The 13948-nt window shown below is 36.9% G+C and overlaps 1 protein-coding gene and 1 long non-coding RNA gene across 2 annotated transcripts in view; both read left to right on the top strand.

Annotated features, from left to right (window-relative positions):
- The window catches only part of b3glcta (beta 3-glucosyltransferase a), a 79068-nt gene that overhangs the window by 23460 nt on the left and 41660 nt on the right, over positions 1-13948 (top strand). Inside the window, exon 3 of the mRNA XM_084950470.1 lies at positions 8639-8678. Coding sequence (XP_084806596.1) covers positions 8639-8678 — 40 coding nt within the window. The remainder of the gene's footprint in view (positions 1-8638; positions 8679-13948) is intronic.
- Positions 8685-13184, top strand: LOC146373417 (uncharacterized). The gene is made up of 6 exons (XR_014802187.1): positions 8685-11723; positions 11820-11913; positions 12004-12115; positions 12208-12325; positions 12443-12570; positions 12684-13184. It is a non-coding gene; the product is annotated as an uncharacterized LOC146373417 (long non-coding RNA).

Raw genomic sequence — 13948 nt, 5'->3', positions numbered from 1 at the left:
TTGTCACATTAGAAGAATTGAAATAACAACATATATTTTTTTGCTCCTTTTTTGATATTAAAATAATGCTGAAAGTTTTAAAAAACATATATACTTTTTAGCTCTGTAATTTAGCAAATGCAACAAAAAATATGCTATTAATGTAATGAAAATGCGTCAGAAGATTCATTGTAAGGCTTAGATATGTTTTTGGTTCGATGTAAATATTTTTACTCAAAATGGCTCAAACATTGCTTAGATTGATAGTATTTGGTCTATACAGTGTTATAGTTACTAAACCATATGTACAGTTGGGACAATCATTGTTTGATCCCTTGCTAAATTTCTAAGTTTGCTCACTTCCAAAGAAATAAACAGTCTCTAATTTTTATGGTAGTTTCAGAGAGTCAGAATATGAATCAAAAATCCAGAAAAAATATCATCCATCAGTTCATTTATCCATCCATCTATCCATTTGAAAATAAATTATATAAAAGATGAATTGACTTGAGTCATGGTTTGAATGTCATTGAAGTTCAGGCTCCCTTATGGCATACAGATTGTAATCAATCAATCATATTCACTCACCAATCCAAATCACTGAAATTAGGTGTTCCAATCACTTCCATGGCCACAAGTGTATAAAATCAAGCACATAGGCATGCAGACTGCAAACATTTGTGAAAAATGGGTTCCTCTCAGGAGTGAATTCCAGTGTGGTACTGGGCAAGTGCAACACATCCAGTTGTGAAATTCCATCACTACTAAATATTTCACAGTCAACTATTAGTGGTATTATAACAAAGTGGGAGCGATTGGGAACAACAGCACATCAGCCGCAAAGTATTAGGCCACGTAAAATCACAGAGCAAGTTCAGCTAAAGCTAAGGCGCATGAGTACAGAGGTCGCCAACTTTAGCCAGAGTCAGACACTACAGACCTCCAAATTACATGCGGGCCTTCACATTCATGCCTAAGAACACTGTACAGAGAGCTTCGTGGAATGGGTTTCCATGGCTGAGCAGCCATGGATGGGGAGGTGACAACTCTTGGTATGATTATTTGGAAAAGGAAGAAATATAAAGAGGTGGAGCTCCATGCTAGATCTTGCTTCATGGAATGTAGATGACCATAAGAAGCTGGTGGCTCACCCAGAAACTACATGGGAGGAGCTTGTTAATGATTCGGAGGCAGTTGGAACACAGTCACCAAGAACACTATTGGTGACACACTACACCATAATAGATTGAAATCTTGCAGCACTCGCAAGGTCGCCGGCTCAAGTAGGCACATGTACAAGTCTGTCTTAAATTTGCCAGTGAATTACTGAGTCCAAGTGGGCTTTTGAGAAATTACTGTGGTCAGATGAAACCAAAATAACGCTATTTGGCATCAACTCAACCTGCCATGATTGGAGCAAGAGAAATACTGAGTGTGACCCAAAGAACACTACGCCCACAGTCAGGCATGGAGGATGACTTCATCACTGAGAAGCCAATTGACAAAGCCATGTGCTGTAAACTGTTTAACGAGAACCTCTTTCCCTCAGCCAGAACACTAAAAGATGGGTTATGGATGGGTCTGCCAACATGAAAGTGACCCAAAACATACCAGCAAGGCAACAAAGGAGTGGCTAAAGAAGAAGCACCCAAAGTCATGGAGTGGTCAGACAATCTCCAGACCTCAATCCTATAGAAAAATCTGTTGATGGAGCTGAATGTTCAGGTTGCCATTTGGCAGCCAAGAAAACAAAAGGATTTAGAGAATTTCTGTAAAGATGAGTGCCAAAATGCCCCCCAATATGTATGCAAACCGGGTGACCAACTACCAGAAATATCTGGCTGCTGTGCTTTCCAACAAGGGTTGGCAAATACGAAGTCGTGTTTTGCTTGGGGATTAAAATTCTTATTTCACTCAGTTTATGTCTTTTTTGCAATGTGTTGATGTTTTCTCTCTCTCTCCATTAAAATGAAACAACCATAAAATTAGAGACTGTTCATTTCTTTGTGAGTGAGCAAATTTGCTAATTCAGCAGGCGATCAAATAATTATTTCTTCCACTGTATTGCAACAGACCAATACAAATGGTGCATGAAAGGAAGCACTCATCAACCTGACAATGGTGGCATTGTGGGGGAAAGTAAAAAAAACAGCAAAAAGTCTTGTGAAAGCAGAAGGCCTGTTTGTGAGATATGTCCTCCAACTATAATTTAGTTTATAACATTCATATTACTTAATGTTTGCAATAAATAACAAATTGCTGTGAAGGCGCTTTCATTTCAGTCTCTTTGTACTTTGACTACTTCTGCTACTTCTTCTGTGATCCAAACCCAGTGATTCCCACTAAGTACAAACACGTCACAAGTAATTATAGTATCATTTTTCATAAAAGTTGAATAATTTCATTGAAGAGCTGGGCACTTTAGCTTTTTGCAAATGTTGATCAAACAGGAATAAGAAGCACCTGTGTTAAGGTCTACTTTCATTTTCATGTGGTGCATATTTAGAATGTATAGCAGAAGGATGGTGCATGTGGGACTAACTCAAGATATACCACAGCGTGTTTATCATAAGCAAACAACATGTCAGCCAGTGCAAGTGGATCACTGGTGACTCAATGACATGTTTAATATTTTTTGGACGACGACAGAGCTCCGTGGCTCAGAGGAGAAAGCTTTATTTGGCTTTGGCTATGTAGGCAATATTTGTTGCATGAATTCATTGTTGTGTTTTGTCTTTCTTGAGCTCAAACTATTTGTTGATTAACCACATGAGCCATCATATGAAAGAAAACCCAGAATAAATAAATGTCAAGCAACATCTGAAATGTGAAAATATGCATCTTTTATGTTTTTATATTAGTGCATATAACTTCATGTATTCTAGGTTTTGTCATTCTTATTTATTAGTGCCAGACACTTAAGGATGTCACCTTGCTGTCTGTTGAAATTTGACTTTTATTTTAATAGTAATAAATATTAAGTGAATGATTGATCAGTATCGCTTTCATGGGAGGTGTTGACCAAGACATTTGTCTTTCCTTCTTTTTTGAAATGCTTCTATGGAACATCATAACATGCATGTGCTTACTAATTTTTGGCATCAATAACAGCAATGTCTATGGCCTGATATGATACTTTTCAACTGCTGTCAACAAAATGCTGAAAAGGGCTAGGAAGAAAACCTGAAAAGAATAGCTTGCTAATGTTGAGACAGAAGACGTTTTAACTCATTAAGTCATTACACATTAGCAGTTTTGCTTGTGTGAAAAATTGGCAAAGAATAAAATTTTAATCTGTCAGTTCTCTGGACACCCTAAAATTGGGGAGGGATATGAAAGACGTTTTGATTCTTAAACCACTCAATAGCTCTAAAAGCATCCATAAAATGAAGGTGACAGTTTGGAATCATCTTAATTTATAGTTAAAGCTGCAATTTTAAAATAGACAGCCCTCCTCCTGGAGCTAGTTCCTACTCGCTGTTCTAAGTCATTCCAGCTACACAAAGCACAGGCATATGCATACTAAGACTTTGCATGCAGATTTTTGGTGAATGTGTTCTGCTTTGCATCACTGTATCTAGTATAAAAGTTGTCAGATTGGCCAAAGCCTAAACACAATATTTCCCTTTTATACTACTTTAGTTGTAATACTCTGAACGTTTTTTATAATTTTGTGTAAAATTACACAAAAACACAAGAACCCAGCTTTAACACAAATATAGACCAATATAATCTCCAACCTTTCACATTCTTAAGGTGCTCAGAGTCCTTCTAGACATCAGCTTCTCTGAACATCACACATTTTCCACATGTCAAAATCCAGAAAATCCTGCAACCTTGAAACATGCTTGCCATCAGTAAACAGAAATCTAATGTGACCTGACGGGTCACTCATGTCAGTGAAGCGTCTGTGTCCTCGGGGACTGAGAGCCGTAACAGGGCCAGGAACTCGTCTTTGTGTGTATGTGAAGAGCATCCAAATAAAAGGCAGGGATCAAAAGGTTGTCATTGCGGTGTCCTTGATTACGTAACAATCGCATTAGGTAGGCTGAGGATCGTTCTTCAGTTTACACATGTACACCTCTGAGTACCTTTACTGCGGTGCTGCCTTTGTTCTAAGGTTACACTACACGAGGCACAATCTTTCTGTCTGTCTGCATCAGTGTTGTGGTGTCTTAGATCAAAAGCGCTCAAGGGATGGTGAAACTAACCCCTTCAGATGGACAGTATAGACTCTCAGCAATTTCTTTTTAACACCAATGGGTGTCTGATTCCCGCTGCAAATGGCTGACAGCCTGCTGTCAGATGGGATTAGGAAGAGCCTTACCTGCGTGCAAAAGTATAGAAGGCTAAGAAGAGCCGGATTCTGTGAGCTGAGACTAATTAATCTCTCAGTAATAGTAAAAATGATATGAGACCTGATGTGAGTTCACTCTGGCGTGGAATATGAGATCATTTACCAAAGAAAGATTTGTAGCCCTTGTGTCACCCAGGGATTTTATGAAGTGAAACCAAAGAGATGGCTTTAAAAGGAATTTTAGGTAAAATCCAATGACTCATTTCTTCACCATATAAATTTGTTGTTGAAGCAGATTTTATTTCCATGTTGTTTACATGCAGGTAATAGATCGAGCTTGTAAAGAGGCCACAATATGCTCTTTTGTAGGTTCATAAATTTATTCTGGAGGTTTTCTGGAATTGGTTGACATCACTTCCTATTTGAAAAACCTTTTTTTATTCTTACCGTGCATGCAGCACTTCACTTCACCGTTTGTCTGAAACGCTTTGTTTTATGTTCTTTCTCTCTAAAGCCTCCGTATTAAACCTAGTCTGCTTTGATTGGTCAGCCAGCTATCCCTTATGTAATGCCTTCTTTTCTGATTTTTGCAGACAAGGGAACTGCTGCACAAATCCAGCACTGAACTATGCCTGGTTCAGGCAGCAGCCTTTGGTCAATTTGAGAGAAGACAGTAAAAACGCGGGTAACAGTGTTGAAACATAATTTTAATCATTGATTCTTTGCTCCGCATAAATCAGGAATTTGTTTTGAAGAAAATTGCGCTTGCTCTGCTCATCCTCTGTTCTAACTAGTAAGCAGGCATCTCACTGTAATACACCAAATATTTGTCTGTATGTTTTGTCCACACAACTCTTGTTACACAATCCAGACTTCAGCGACCACACTTGGCACACAGGTAAATGTTAGGTCCCTGAAGGTTCTTATCTATATCAGATATTATGATGTCAAACCACCAACAGGCTAAAATGACTAATGTTTTGCATTTTATTAAAGCATTGGATCATTTTAATTTCACAACAGTAACAATTCATTTGTATTGAAAAAAACTGAATTATGCATTAAATATAATGACACAATCATTGTTGCCTGGCAACCACCTACCAAAATGGGCTATTTTTAATATTTATGCACCTGTAACACTTTATAAAACCATCATATCATTTTAATCTCATGACTATGACTTCTAATTTATAGCCACACATTTAAATATTGTAATATATTGCAATATATCTCATATGTTATGATGCCATCAGCAATGGATTAAAATTAAATTCATTTTCTGTGGGAGAAAATAATCCTCTTTGTTATAGACTTCTAACCTTGTACCATTCTATATATGCAGAAACAATATGTAAAATACACTCAAGAAAAGCATAATATGACCTCTTTGAAAGAAAAAGTCCAGTTAAACATCAACAACCCAGAATTTGATCCATCTGCACAAGCTTGAAAAAAAAAAAAACAACCTTCAAAAGAAAATGAAACTCAAGGCACATTGTACTGACTGCTTTCCATCTTCTATTTCATCAGTGAGGTGGTATTAAACCTTTGCAGTAGAAGAGAGCTAAACAAAATGAAGTAATTAAAAACAGCAAGTCAGGCCTCATATTCAAAACATGATAGAAATCTGACATTTTATGCTTTTCATAGTTTCAGTTAAGAGTTCCCCTTCTCTGTCCTACATAGATTTGATGTTTTGATGCCTGTATTTATTGGTAGGTTTTTTTGTTTTGTTTTTGTTTTTCTCAGTGGAGCTGAAGCTTCACTGAGGTTTCATTTTCATTCTGTCAACTATTTATTTATTTTTTAATGCATCAATTGATAAGAGATAAAACGCAATGCGATGGCAATGCACCTATAAGTAGTATAAGAAAAAAACCAAACAGAAAAAGATTCAGATTTTAACGTCTGGCACGTTGTTTTCTCATTCTGCTCAGTGTTTGGGGTTTTTTTATGCTAAATGAAGATTATTTGACATAACTTTGTTGAGTTTTTTACTTTTTTGAAAATCCACCGTTCACTGGAGGTTAATAGATACTCTATGTAAAACTTATCGTGTTTAAAGCAATGTCTTGCTGAAGTAAGCGAATAAAAGAAAGTGCATCAAGAAAGTACATCAGGTAGCTTAAGCAGGTGTTAGAGCTGAAAATAACATTGTATAAATAAGCACAAAGAGTTTACAGCGTGTGCAGGTGAGAAGATGAAATGTGAGCTGAAAATTCCGGGTTGAGTAATGGAGCTGAGTTTGAAGGCTAAACAGAGGGTAAAATGCTGTGCAGCTGTTTCACAGTGCAATAGCACATGATTCTAGGAAGCTGTACCAGCAACAATTTCTACCCCGTCACTACAAGAGATCGGTAACTGAGAAAAGGAATATGTCAAGAACGTGCTCTTGCATGTGATTGAACAGTCAAAACAGTCCCTCGCTGGATGATGATGATGTGTTGGAAATGTTCAGCTTTTGCTGTCAGATGACCCAGTGGATTTTTTTTTTTTTCAATATTTGTGGCCAGAGGCAGCTGCGTCAGGAGCCCCGCTGTGCCAAAACAGTGGTCTACATAAAATAAATGAGGAGGCTCCTTTTTTTTCTGACTCAACACAGATTGTATTACAAGAGTTCATAACAAAATAACTGATTTAAAACGGAAAAAAGACACAACATTACAAAATGATTTAGATTGGTGTAGGGGTACTGGGTCTATTTTGAAATTTCTCATTAAAGTGTGTCACAAAGCATTAGGCCTTATTAAGGCTTGTGTAAAAATCATTTTCATGTACACATTATATACACACAAACATTTGTACACATACAATCAATATAATTGGCAATGTTTGACAGAGCAGGTAATTCGTCATAATGGGTGTCTTGATTTATTTTTTCCTTGTAGTCACAGTGCAGTGATTTATTGTTTCTTCTGCGCCCCAGAGTGAAGTTGTGCTGGGAGAGACAGAGTGAAAAGCATGTGGCACGCCTCTGTCACAACCACCATATATATATATAGCAATTTCTACACCCCTTTAATTCATACCTCCACTTTTTGAGTAGTTTCTCTTCCATAATAACCTGCTATATTTTCAAGTTGAAGAGATTTTATAAGACTAATTATCTGATAACAAGTCAGATTCTCCTGGCTTATGAGATGCTTTTTTTTTTCCTTAGGTGCCTTCTCTCTTCAGCTAACGAAATGATTTCAAACGAGTAATGTCTGATAAGATGAGACAGAAGCCTTGTGGGCATGACTAATGCTACTGAGTCCAATTAAGCTGATGTACCCACTGAATCAAATCACCCTGATATGATCTTGTCTGCCTGTGCATATATTGCCTCTAACTCTGATCACCTGAAAAAATAGGAAAAGACAGAGAGCATCACACATGCACAAATCACTGCTGTGTTAATGGCGTTATGGATGCCAGTTTTTTGTTTTTTTTTCTTCAGTTTATTACATCTCATGTCAAATGCTCAATTTCGAGATTTGATCAATTAACAGAGGGGACGTGCAGGAAACGTGCACACCACAAAAATAAATGATGTGTACTCACAACAGTTATAGGAAGGTGTTCAGGAGGAAAGTGGGTAAATTAATGGGCTGTTCTCTAATCTAGAAATTGTTAGTTTGTAAATGTGCTGAGATAGCACATTTATATGTAGCCTGCTTCTTGCAAATGCCACCAAACTACTGTGATTCCCTGTAACCGCTGTACCACACCCACCGACAGTGAATTTATGACTTAGTTAAGCTATCTGAAGGCTGCAACAGCTTGCCAGTGAAATGATTGTTAGTCTAGAGGAAGTCATAAATCAAAAAAGGGTTTGGTTTGTCATTATCTATTAATACTCTGCAGCTCTCGGTCTAGAGTTCTGGAAACAGGCACAACTCAGACATTCATGCAATCTTCCCCAAGACTGAAAAATTTTACTCTGAAAGATAGAGGTGAAAGACAGCTCTTCAAAGTTTCCCTGGCTTGTGATTGATTTACTCATCCTTCCATGGTCTGCAGCCAGTGCTGACAGCTCTGGAGGTGGAACAGTGCAGAATGCCTTAATTGAGCCTCATGCACAGAGCTTAATGCTGCAGGCACAAAACCCACACAATTAGGATGGGCTAATGACGTGGGGTGTCGCCCATTATATTTCCAAATATCCTGTAGGGCATTCCATATTTAGTATCACTAAGTCTTAATTAGTGATTAGCGAGAGGAAATGGAGTATTTTGCAAAAAAAAAAAAAAAAGATTTTCACACAATTCATATTTTGACACTTTTTACATGATATGTTAAAACAAAGAAGTGAATATATGTGGGTCATTATTTGAAGACTGCAATTTGAATTATTAAAAAGTCTCTCTGTCTTTTCAGAGCCAGGATGATTTGCACGTCATTCACAACAATCAGCTGGGTAAGTCTTTTATTCCTAATTAGTAGTAAAAAATAGAAAGTGAAAAAAAAACTTGTGTGTTTGTGGAGCGTGTGTAATTTTTAATATTCTGTGTGTGTGTGTGGTTTGCTAATAAAACACTTAAAAGCAGAAGGAAACTGGAAAATAACAAATTAGTGTTTAGGAGGGAAACTGAAAACCTGAATCACATTATCCTGTACTTGCAGTGCTCAGACAAGGGAGCATATGCTTAAACAGTATGTCCTTATCTGCTGTAGATACAGCTAAGGACACAAAGAAAATTAGTCAACATATACTATGTGTACCACTTTACAGTAATTTCAAATGCTTAATTAAAAAATACAAATGATTTAGTTCTAGATCTGACTGGAACTTATTTTGGACCCCAAAGGTCATTTTACTAGTTGACAATATGTCAACAAATATAGTTTCAATCTTATAGCCACAACTGTAGAATTATAACTTAATTACTTTTAGCCTGATGGGTTTTTTTTTCATCCATTCATTACACCCCATTGTTCCATTTGTTTTCTACCACTTATCTCTGGCTGGGTCCTGGGTGTAGAGGCTATACAGGGGGTTTCAGACATCCTACTTCCTAGGAACATTGGGGTGAGATGAGATGTATAAAATCCAGTGAAGTCTGGGTCTTGCAACAGATTTACTCTGAGCTCCATCTGCATGTACAAGCTCCTCACCCTATCTCTAAGCCTTAGCACAGCTATCACAAATTTTGTCTGCTTGATCTCACTCTTTCAAAAACTACCTAGAGCTCATGAGAGCAGGTTAGGACTGGAACATACACTCACTGGGCACTTTGTTAGGTATATCTTTTCAACTGCTCAATAGAACAAATATCTAATCAGTCAATCTCAAGGTGACCTATTTGTCTATATTTAGGCATGCAGACATGGTGAAAAAACTTGCTGAATATCAAACCAAGCATAAACCAGACATCGATTAAACACTTGAGCCTATTTTTACTGACCATGCTCAGTTCTGTATGAGCACAGTGTGTCCATCTTCTGATGGCTGTTTCCAGAAGGTTACGGTACCGTGTCACAAAACTCAGATCATCTCAAACTAGTTTCTTGAACATTACAGTGTACTCAAATGGCCTCCACAGTCACCAGATCCCAGTATAACAGAGCAACTTTGGGATGTGGTGAAAGGCTCACATCATGGATGTGAAGCCAGGAAATCTGTAGCAACTGTTGCATGATGCTATTATGTCAATATAGTTGCTACATGTTAATTGGTGAGTGTAGATCAACTAAAAGATTAAAAGCTTATCCTTTCTGCTAACCTGTACAATACCTGCATTGCTGCTGAAGCCACAGCAAGCTATCTCTCCAGGTCACGCTGCCATGTACCATTACTTTTGAACAGTATAGTAAAACTTCTTTAGGGAAACAACCCTTCCCTAATCCAAAGGCAGCAATCCAGCATCTCATGCTGGCGGCTTCACATTTGACTCCAAACAGCCCCAGACACTGAAGGTCGTGCTCTGATGAACATTCTCTGCAATAATGTACACTATAATTATAATAACAAGATAATAAAAAGGTTGTTGCATTGGTTTACTGTGTGCTTTACCACAGTAAAAGTTATTTGTGTCTCTACCATTTTTTTTTTTTTGCATGGTATGATATCATAGCAATAAGAACACTGGCTTTTTTAACTACCGGGTAGCAATAGTACAGCACCATGTAATGGAACAAGACTAAATAGTTATCATATTTAGTCTAAGCACAATTTTTTCCCTTTACTAATAAAAAATAGAGATTGTAAACAATTAATTGACCTACATTTCATTTCATAGGCAAATGGAGTATGATAAACATCCATACATTCCTAAAAGTATTCATATTTGTATGTACTTGATTATAAATACAGGTATTGCTGTCTTTGATAGTGGAGTTCTTGTATTCAATTTGATTTACAGTATTTTGATGTTACTGTATTTGATAATTCAGATCAGACTAACTCAGTAGAACTAACCCGTAATTCCAGATGACATCCAAAGGGATGAACTATTGCTTAATATAGTTCAATTTTAAAGAGCGCTGTATGGTGAAAGAATTGAATTGACATTATTGCTTGATAAAATCATGAATAATAAAACCTGAACTGAGTAATATTGGACAGTGTGAAATTTAAATGGCAAGTACACAGTAAAAAATGGAGTGTCAATATTTCAGAGTAAACCTATTTTAACCTAGATAGAGTATTTACAACTCTATGAGGAGTAAACCAGCTCTAACATCAGAGTTAAAAGTCAGTGTAAAGTTTGTTAGTCACGCAGTGAAGACTTAACTCCACACAGTGTTGATTAGTACCAGTCCGCAGGCGTGTGGGGTCTCAGAGCTCTGATGCACATGGAATTTTCTCCGAAGAGCTGCCACAGTCAGGTAAGTGAAGTTAACATTCCCATACTGGTAACATTGTTTAAAAGGTATTTTTAAACTAAATAGCTCTTTATAGTTTCACTGATGTTGAGTGAGGACATGTTAGCAGCATTTACCCATAGGTTTAATGACATTCCAGTAGCTACATGCTAGCAGTTGCTAAAAGTTCAGATGTTCGTTATCTTCTCACTGCGTTAATATGAACCTAAAACATTTTAACTATGTATTTCTTCTAAATGCTGTCTAAATAATATCATTGTCACATGTCAAATCGCACAGTTTGAACAACTAAATTACCGTTTATCAGTAAGCTAATAATCGCTAATTAGCTTACATAAGCGAACGTACTTTCAGAAAAAGTGGGTAACATTACCATAAAGTTAACTTTACTGGTTTATATTATTTTAAGCAAATGCCAAAGGCATACACTACTTTAGAGTTTTGCTCATTATTTAGTAAGAAATATGTATTTTGTGTAAATTAACTGATAGCAATGTTAATGACATGTTAAGTAATATTAAGTAATGTTTCTATTTTATAGAAAGGTTTAAGAGTATGGAAAAACCAAATCTCTGAGAGATGCAACCAGAAGACGGATGAGAAACATACTTGAGGCTGAGATGACAGAATAACATGGGTAAGAATCAAAAATGTAAGATATAAAGAAACATTTTTAACATTGTATTATTTTTAATTGTGATGTTTAATGCCAATTATTGAATTTATACATTAGGACATCTCCCCCTAAAAGCGTAAGAGTGATGTATGCGCAGGGCATTGTTGCTCTGTCTCCATATCTGGAAGACCCATATTCACAACATGGATATGTAAGTAAAGGGAACTTTTCAACATTAAATACATAATTGCCCTCAGAAGTGTTGATAACATAGTCCTTCTTCGTTTATTTAATTACATAGAAACATTAATACAATCCAGAGAGCGGTTCAGGATACATTGCATGGCGGTTGAAGACCATTCAAAGAAAAGCTGTAGAGGAAAGAAGTGTCTCAGTTTGCAAATCTCCCAAAAGTAAGTTCACTTATCATTTAAATGATACGGATGTAATTTGTAGGCAGGATTCAATCAAACACCTCTCTATGTTCTGTATTTTTGCATTACAGATAGAACAAGATTTCCGACTCCTGTTTTGTGAGGTCACTGCGAGCAAATTCTTGGAGAGGTGGCCCATCAATCTCAAAGCAAAGGTTGTAAAGGAGTTAATGTGCAATGCTGAGTCAGGTACTGAAGTTGAGAATGGTATGATTGTGACTGTTTTTATTTGCTATTGTTGGTTATATAGGTAATTCTGTCAATTCAATGTATTTTTGGAATAATTCTTTGTTTATTCGTCTGTAGGCTGGGACAGTGACTTGTCTACTATCTTGCTGCTGCTACATCTGCTACCACCATCTACACAAGGGCGAAAGAGACCAGGAAAGATGTCTGCATCTCAAGCTGTCAATAATCTCATCAAATTCCCAAAGGTATGTTGTTTAAAATATACTTTCCATCACCTCTATTTTCATGGACAGTGAGTTGAGCTAATCTACTGTCAGACGATAGTCACTTAATACTGTTGTTTAATGTGTTGTTGTAGGCTGGAACCAGTGTACAGCAGCATCTAGACAACATCACCCGAAGCAGTCAGCCCTACCTTCTTACTCAGGGATCCACAAGAAGCAGCATTCACACCTTCATTGTGATTGATGAACTCTTTAGGGCCCATTATGTCTTTGGTACATCATACAGTTCATCCCTGACCAACTTTTTTACTTTTCTGCAAACAACTACGACATTGGGGAAATGTCATATTGCTTTCTCTAGTGAGCATCATAGAACTGTGAATTGTAAAGGTTTGTTACGTTAATTAAATGACACTGAAATGAGAAACATAATAAATGCTGTTACTTTGTTGTTATTTCCATAATGTAGGATAGATCACAGTTATTTAGTAATATAGCATCATAAGATGAATATGAAAAAATCACACTACAGAGAAATAAAAATTATATATTATTACACATCAGTGTTATTATTAAACTAAATTTGGAGTAAAAATAGCTCTATAAAGTGTAATCAAATTACTCTGAACAGTGTGAATAACCCTCAGTGTTAAATTTTTTTACACATTTTGTTGTTAATTTTGACACTAAATTGAGTACACTGAAAAGTTAACACTGGCCATAGAGTAAATTTAACTCTAATTTTGAGTGGGACCAAATGTTATCTGAAGCAGAGTTAAAATCAACTCTGTAAGTGTAAAATTGACACTTGGTTTTTTACTGTGTACTGCAAAATCAAAATAGTAAAATGGGTTTTGCTTATGCGTACCTTGAAAATTTAATCTTGAGAGTTTCGCAGACTTCATAAATAAAGTCCCATCTTTCTTCAACGACTTGACAGCAACCAGGAATTTCATAAGTAGAGCAAATAAAAAGATCTCATGCATGCTTTTCACGCTTCAGGGGACTCGCACAATCACCATCTGAGAGTGATTTTCGGGAGACTGCAGAGGAGTTTGGAGCCCGCTTTCTGGACCTCTGCCTGTTCATTCAACTGGGTCACCACAGACGCAAAAGCACACAAAAGCAACTTCGTAATGCTCTCATTTGGCACCTCGGCACAGAAAGGAAATACAAACAGACAGCGATCTGAAAAATGGAGCTACACTATCTGGCACTGCCATAGTAATTCCCTTTGTCACACCAGAAAAGCTACGCTCGCCTGCAGAGAATGTTGTTTGTGGGCAGGAATGTAAAAGATGAATCAAGGAGAGCCAGACTCCCTTTTGTTTTAACAATACAGCAAACTTCAGGAGGTCTGACTGGATTGTTTATTTTAAAAGCCCCAGTAACATTTGAT

The sequence above is a fragment of the Perissodus microlepis genome, chromosome 14 (assembly GCF_051167445.1).
Source record: "Perissodus microlepis isolate ML-2025 ecotype Zambia chromosome 14, ASM5116744v1, whole genome shotgun sequence".
Taxonomy (NCBI): Eukaryota; Metazoa; Chordata; class Actinopteri; order Cichliformes; family Cichlidae; genus Perissodus; species Perissodus microlepis.
The sequence above is the reverse complement of the archived record's forward strand: the minus strand, read 5'-3'. Positions and strand labels throughout refer to the sequence as shown.